This window comes from Balaenoptera acutorostrata, chromosome 13, assembly GCF_949987535.1.
Source record: "Balaenoptera acutorostrata chromosome 13, mBalAcu1.1, whole genome shotgun sequence".
Lineage (NCBI taxonomy): Eukaryota > Metazoa > Chordata > Mammalia > Artiodactyla > Balaenopteridae > Balaenoptera > Balaenoptera acutorostrata.
In genome coordinates this window covers 65,917,144-65,924,203 of record NC_080076.1, presented here as the reverse complement: position 1 = coordinate 65,924,203, position 7,060 = coordinate 65,917,144, and the positions used below count along the sequence as shown (strand labels likewise).

At 64.0% G+C, this 7,060-nt stretch overlaps 1 protein-coding gene across 1 annotated transcript; it reads right to left on the bottom strand.

Annotated features, from left to right (window-relative positions):
* Positions 1 to 2,451: 2,451 nt before the first annotated feature.
* CLDN5 (claudin 5) lies at positions 2,452 to 3,846 on the bottom strand. Its single transcript, XM_007196256.3, has one exon. The coding sequence runs from the start codon at positions 3,720 to 3,722 to the stop codon at positions 3,066 to 3,068; it is 657 nt and encodes a 218-aa protein (XP_007196318.1). The 5' UTR covers positions 3,723 to 3,846; the 3' UTR covers positions 2,452 to 3,065.
* Between the last annotated feature and the right edge of the window lie 3,214 nt (positions 3,847 to 7,060).

Sequence of the window (7,060 nt, the reverse complement as noted above, 5' to 3'; positions counted from 1 at the left end):
GGTTATTCTCTGAGCCTTGTGTGTCCAGAGGGACCTTGGTCCTGTGCCCTGGGCACCCCGATGCCCAGCAGGAAATTAGCATGGGGGGCAGCTTCCAGGCTCCCTGGACAGCAGTGGGCAGAGGCCAGGCCCCTCAGCACCTCCACTGACCACTTTGATGCCAGCCAGGACTTGGCTTGGTTCGCCCTCCCACCACTTCCTCCTGTCCACTGGCCTTGGCAGCATCTCAAGTCCACTCTCTTCACCGTGCACCCCTCCCAGGCCCACCCTCCACGGCCATCATCTTACCCCCAGCACCTGCCTGTCCAGGTGCCCCCCACCTTCTGGGCACATGGCAGGCACCACCAGGCGAGTCAGGCAGGGATAGCAAGGGCGGGGCCCCAATTCAGGAAGGGAGGGGCTTGCTGAGGGGCCTCGGGGTCAGCTTCACCCACGTCCTATCACAGAAGGTCCAAGCTGGACAGGCCTCAACAACCTCCAAAGTCTTCGGAGCAGCAAGAGTTCTCTGTCAGGGAAGCCGTGGGATCAGCTGGCCCCACCCTCCCAGTTGTCCCCAGGACACCTGCCAGGGTTGAGGGGATCTGGAGGCAAGGAGGATGCCATTTCTGTCCTTTGGCGAGGAGAGAGCCATTCACACAAGTGGCTGAGGCCATCTGTGACCACTGCACAGAGCTCGGGTGCCAGGGGAGCAGGCAGGCTGGAGGGCCATGGCCACCTGGGTGTGGCACCTGGGGCCACGGGCAAGAGGCGGCAGAGTGGTTTGGGCAGCACTTATGTTGGTGGGAAAAGCCCAGAAATCGTGTTCAGGAACTGAGGACACGGGTTAGGGGGGCCAGGTCTCAGGGTGGGCCTTGGGGAGGGGTAGTGGGCAGTGGGGCCAGCTGCATTGGAGCTGCATTGCTCCTCCCACCTGACCTCTGGCAGTGGAGTTTTCCCCTGCCTTTCCCATCATGGGTCGGGGACAGCAGCCTTCCCCGCCAGGGCCCTCAAGCTGCCCACCCTGGCCATCTGCAGAAGCTGAGGGCTGGGCAGCTACCATTCAGAATCCCGGCTGACGCTTGGGGTCCTGGAGTCAAGAGAGCTCTGGGCTGTGGAGGAGGCAGCCTTAGGCCTGCACCTGGGCCAGACACCCTGTACCCGACACTGCCTGGACCCTGTGGCCAGAGCAGAAGTGGAAGGACCTCTTCCTACTCCACCAAGAGCCGAGGCTCCAGGATCACACACTTGCTCGCTTGGGAGCCGTTCTAGGTCAGGCTCAGGCAGGGCTGCCGTAAAGGCTAAGGACCTCTGTGCCATGGGGCCCATCCCTCTATAGTCATCCCACTGTTGGGAGCTAAGGCCCCCAGATAGTTGAGCCTCCCTGGAAGTTCTGGGATGCTGGGCCGTGTTCACAGTAGCTGCCCTGAGCCCATGTCCTTGGGTTCTGCCCCTCCCCACAATGAGGAACCTGGCCAGGCCTGGGAGACTCCTTGCCATTGGACCCGGCCCAGGCATTTCTGGACATGGCCCTCAGGGTGGAGTTTGGGGGCATTTGCCAAGCCCTCCCCACTAGCTGGGCTTGGAACTCCTCCCAGCAACCCCTGATCCTGTCCACTGTTCTCTTCTGCCCTGGAAGCAGTGAGTTCTTGGTGGCTGTGACAGCTCTGGTCTGCTTTGCCCTCCAGGAATCCCACCCAAAGGAGGAAGGTCACATGGTGCTCCCAGCAGGGGCTGACACAGAGGTGCTGATGGTTGGCCCAAGTCTGGCCTGGCCGCCAGACCACCAAGATGGGCACAGGCCCTGTGCAGAGAGCTAGGATGGAGGGGCTGAAGCTGAATCTGGGCAGCCGGCTGCCCGTGCCTCCTCCCCATGGCAACGCGCTTCTCAACCTGCAGCCAGCTCTGCTGGAGCCCAGCACACATCCTGGATTTGCCCCTGTTCCCACTGCACTATTGGCGGAAAGGACGGAGTCAGTGTTGTATAGATGTCTAGCCATGTGAGGCGACCCAGAGATGGCCGAACCCTGGGAGGGCAGGTGGAAAACGCCCGTCCAGTGGTGCCTGGGGACCAGCCTCTTCTAGGCAAAGCCAGCAGCCTGGCAGCCCACCCTTAGCCCTACCTGCATCCCAAGACCCACACACACTGGCTGGGGTCAACCTACATCTTCTGCTGGGGTCTGCATCACAGCCCCTGCTCTCCACCCCCACCCCCAGGCCCTATGACTCAGCAGTGGCCCTTCTGACTATAGATCTCACCTTCCTGGGTTGCAGTGAGCTGTGGCTGTTTCCCACCCAACGGGAAGGTGACCAGATGGCAGGAGGGACCTGAGAAATGGCCATGGGATCTTTGGGATCCCAGGGGCCAGCCCTGGAAGGTCCCCACAGGAGCTTTTTGGGGAGAATTTGGTGGGTAGGTGGATGAATGGGGGCTGCAGAGCACAGGCGATGACTGGACAAAGAACAGGACACAGGTGGGAGGGTATCCAAACCATTTACTAAGCAGACTCTTACCCCACGCCCCCAAGCTGCGAAGGAGGGCAGGGCCCCAGCCCCACACCCAGGATCCGGTGCCCGTAAGCCTTGCCTGGAGAGCTGCAGGGGTGAGACAGGGAGGTCCAGACCAAGTCTCTTGCCCCCACCCGGTGGCCAGCCTGCTGATGGAGTAAAGGCCAGCTATAAACGTCGCTCCGGCAGCCAAGGCTGGGGCCCCTGGTCTCTCGGTCTGCCCCTCTGGAATCAGCAGGAGCCACTAGGGAGTGGGTGGCATCCAAGACCCTGACGGTCAGAGAGGGAGCGGCATCTCCAGTCCAGTGCCCACACAGCTGAAAGAACGCGCGCCCTACCCACGTCGGAGCCAGCACTGGACACAAAAAGAAACAGAGCGAGTCTTCCCAAGTGCGCGTCGCCTTGCGGGGCAGGGCGCAGCCCAGAGCCGGCTAGGCGGCCGGAGAGGACGGGCTGCGGACAGAGTCCGGCCCGTGCGCAGGACCCGGAGTTCCGCAGAGCCTGTGCGCCGCGGAGGCCGCCGTCCATGCGGGGCTTCCCTGGCCGGTCCTCCCGCTCGCGGCCCTGCCGCGCAAGCGCACTCAAACATAGTTCTTCTTGTCGTAGTCGCCGCTGGCCGTAGGCCGCCGCGGCGCCGAGTACTTGACCGGGAAGCCGAAGTCGGGGCGGCCGGCGCAGACCCAGGCGCCGCAGCACACGAGGCCGCCGCCGCACATGAGCAGCGCCGAGGCGGCCCAGCCGATGTAAAGCGCGGCGCCCAGCTCGTACTTCTGCGACATGGGCACGGTCGGGTCGTAGAACTCCCGGACCACGATGTTGGCGAACCAGCAGAGCGGCACGAGCGCCAGCAGCCCGCAGAGCGCGTAGAGCGCGCCGCCCGTAAGGGCCACGCGCGCCTTACCCGGGCCGGGGGCCACGCAGGTGGTGCACTGCGCGCCCGCCAGGGTCACGAAGAGCGCGACAAGCGCCAGGAGCACGGCGCCCACGGTGAGCGCCCGCGCCGCCTGCACCTCTGTGCTCAGCGCCAGCACCGAGTCGTACACTTTGCACTGCATGTGCCCTGTGCTCTGCACCACGCACGACATCCACAGCCCCTTCCAGGTGGTCTGCGCCGTCACGATGTTGTGGTCCAGGAAAGCGGTCACCTGCCACATGGGCAGCCCGCACGCCAGGATCAGGCCCACCCAGCCCACCAGGCACAACACCAGGCCGAGAATCTCCAGCGCCGCCGACCCCATGGCTGGAGACAAGACGGGCGCCCGACGGCCCGAGGCCTACGGGCGCGCACAGCTCACTCCCTCCGATCCCCTGCCCGTCGGCACCACAACACAGCCTCGGATCTGCGGGCGCCTCTAGGGGGGCTTCCCATTTGAAGGTTCGGGGGGCGGACTATGACCCGCGGGCCCGGCCCCCCGCCCTGAGCAGCCAATCCACGCCCAGGCCATCCGCCTGCAGCCAATCGCAGACGCCCCCGGCAGCAGGAGTTAGGAAAACAACTGCGCGTGGGGGTAGCGGGTGGCGGGTGGCGGTTGGCGGGCGGGTGGCGGGCGGCTGGGGGGAACCGCGGGGCGCCCGGTGGCGGCCCCGGACCCTCATCCGCTGTTGTCCTGGTCGCTGCAGAGCCCATTCCAAGCTGACCTGGGGCGGCTGCGCGAACGCTCCACGAACCACCTCCCTGTGCGCCCCCACCTCGCCGTTTCAGGAGCTGCATGACCCTGGGTCTGCACCGATTTCCCCGACACAACCTCGAACGAGCCAGTTGGTCCCTACCTCCCGGGCCAGCTCCACTCTTCCCTGGCCCGGTCAGCGGGAGCCCCCACCATCGCCACTGCGCCGAGGCCCCCAGGTTAGCCAAACACAGCTCGGCCTGTTCCTCCAGGAAGCTCGCCCTGGAGTCCAAGCCCAACCCAGGCCCCTTCTCTGCACCCCGACCACTGTGGCCCTTCGAGTGCTGACACTGTCTCCCTCACAGGCCGAGAAGCCAGGAAGGCCTGTGCGGGTCAGGCCGGGGTTCCTGCTTCGTCCAAGGCCCTGCCCAGCGCCACCGCATCCCTGGGGCTTGCGGCTCCAGCACAAAGCAGAAAGAACGGGGCCTTCCCACGGCCTCCGGAGACCCCCACTCTGCCCCTGCTGCCGGGGCTTCCCATACCTCCCAACCTTTGCACCGACTGTTCCTCTTCCGGAGATGCTGCCCATCCCCCATCCTTTGAGGCCCAGCTGAGGCGACACCGCGTCAGTAAGTCCCCAGTGACCCAGCATACAGGCAATCCTCCCAGGAGCAGCCCGTGGCCCCAGGCTCTGCCACCTACTCCCTGCTCCAGGCCTCAGACAAGAGACACAGAGAGAAACGCAGGGGCTGTGCTCTGCCCTCCCACCAGCTGCAGTGCTACCCTGGCACCCCAGCCCCCAGGCCACCCTCCGGAAGCCAACATGGAGTTTCCTGACTGGGAGGAAGAGCCCCCATCCTCGCTGGAGGCGGGAGGCGAGGGATTTCCGGGCATTCTTCTGCACAATGGCCCAGCAATTTCTCCAAAGGCCCACTGGGACGGACAGTGGGGCCCCCTGAGGCTCAGGTAGGGGCACTAGTCCCTTTCTGGCAGCCCCCTCCCCACTCCCTGTCAGCCCCTCTGTCTCCAGCAAAGTCTGTATTCTGCTCTGGAGTGGGGCTACCAGGACCCCCACTCCTTCCTCAGGTCCCAGGTGCCTGACTGCTAACAGGGCCTCCCCAGAGAAGGCCTGCCTTTGAGGCTGGCCAAAGCCTGGGCGCCTCAACAGATCCGTCCTTCCTGGGCCCGGTTCCTTCTCCTCCTCAGGTGGCTGAGATAATACCCTGTCGTCTAGCACAGGGAGGCACCCAAGGCAAGTTTGCTGGGCCCTGTGGGATTGGGGGGGACAATTTTACCCCTTCTTTCACCCCAGCCCCCTCACTCCCTGCACAGATGCAGCTCCCAGGACCACTGCCTCCTCCCAGACACCCCTCACTCACTGCTTCCCTCCTGTTGCAGACCCTTCTGGACGTCCCCTCCCCCCATCCACTCCAGGAGGCCCAGCCCTACCACCCACCCACCCTTTCAATCCCGCCTCCCCGTGGCCCAAGTCCAGGGACCTTGCCCAGGGTCCCCCATGACACTCCACGCTGCTGTCTTCCCGGGTCGACTGCTGCGGTCTCCTCAGGCCATCCAGGCCCCACCCTTGGCCACTGGGGCTGTTCTTCTCAGGGCAGCTGGGCCATCTCAGCAGGCCCTGCTCCTGGGTCACACTCTGCCTGAAACCCTCTGTGGCTCGCACTGCCCATGGACAAAGCACTGACTCCCGGGAGCGGCCCAGGTGACATGGGCCAGCTGCACCGGGTCTGGCCAGTCCAGCAGCATACTCCACGTTCCATTCAGACTTGCCTCCCTCTGGGCCCTCAGACTGGTCTGTCTACACCCACGCCTCTTCTGCTTGCAGTATGTATCCCTTGGGCAGGGCCTGCATCTACTAGGTTGTGTTACCAAGGTCACTGCCTCTTGGATGCCTTCCTGCCCCCATCCCTCAGCCTTGCTCTCGAGGCCCAAGCTGGAGCTGCCCGTCTGCTCGCTGGTTGATCCCACCAGTATCCAGGAACGAGCCCCAGCACAGTGGCCGTCTTCATGCATCTGTCCTGGGCAGGGGGCTGCCTGTGACCCATGCTGACCTCTGGCCACCTGCCACCCCTCCAGCACCTCAGAGCTGCAGCCAGCACAAGGTTCTCCCCATTTGCCTGCCTACCTGCCTCCCTCTCTCTGCCACTTTGGGCCCATCCTGGCCTGGCACCCTGGAGCAGCCCCAGTGAGTCCACATCTCTTTGGGGACAGCCTCACAGTATCTCGGGGACTTGGTAGAAGGGCCTCAGTCCCCACCTCTCACAATCTGATTTCTACCCCGACACCACTGTGTTGGTTGTAGGCCTGGCCGCAGTTGAATCAGAGCTGCCACAGAGAGGCCCAGCCCCAACCTGCGGGGGCGTGAAGATTTGCCTGCCCTTCCTTCCACTCTCTAGAATCTCCTGGCCACCTACTATACGCGGAGCATCGTCTCCGGGTAGAACACCCAGGGGGCTCCTGCCCTCAACCAGGGACTGGGTAGGGCTTTCAGGTATGCCCTTGGCTGTGAGGGAAAGAGATGGCAGAGTGACACCAAGTGATGAAGGCCTCTCTGAGGCGGTGATAGTTCAGCCCAAACCCAGGAAGAAGTTCCACACAAGAGCCCAGAGGCGGAAAAGGGCAGGAGGAGGCCGGCGGGGTTGGGGTGACATGGTGGGCCCAGGCCTGCAGGCCAAGGGTCCAGGCTGGGCAGGGTGTGGATCCCTGATTTCTGGCGAGGGGCTCTTGGGCCAGCACGCCAGCCAAGGCCACCTGCTCATCTGCTGCTATTGTTCTGCTTTCCCAGGGGAAGTGCAGCAGGATCTCATTAATTGTGTGGGGGAAAGGCCTGAGTCGGCAGAAATCAGTTTATCTTGAGCAGCTGCCGGCTGACCCTGCACCACGGTGATCCGGTGACCTTCCAGGGACAATCTAAATTTAGGCTCCAGATTTCTGAGGACTGGGGTTTGGGA

Excerpts from the sequence above, each read along its gene's own strand:
- CLDN5 (XM_007196256.3), bottom strand. The coding sequence starts at position 3,722 with ATGGGGTCGGCGGCGCTGGAGATTCTCGGCCTGGTGTTGTGCCTGGTG.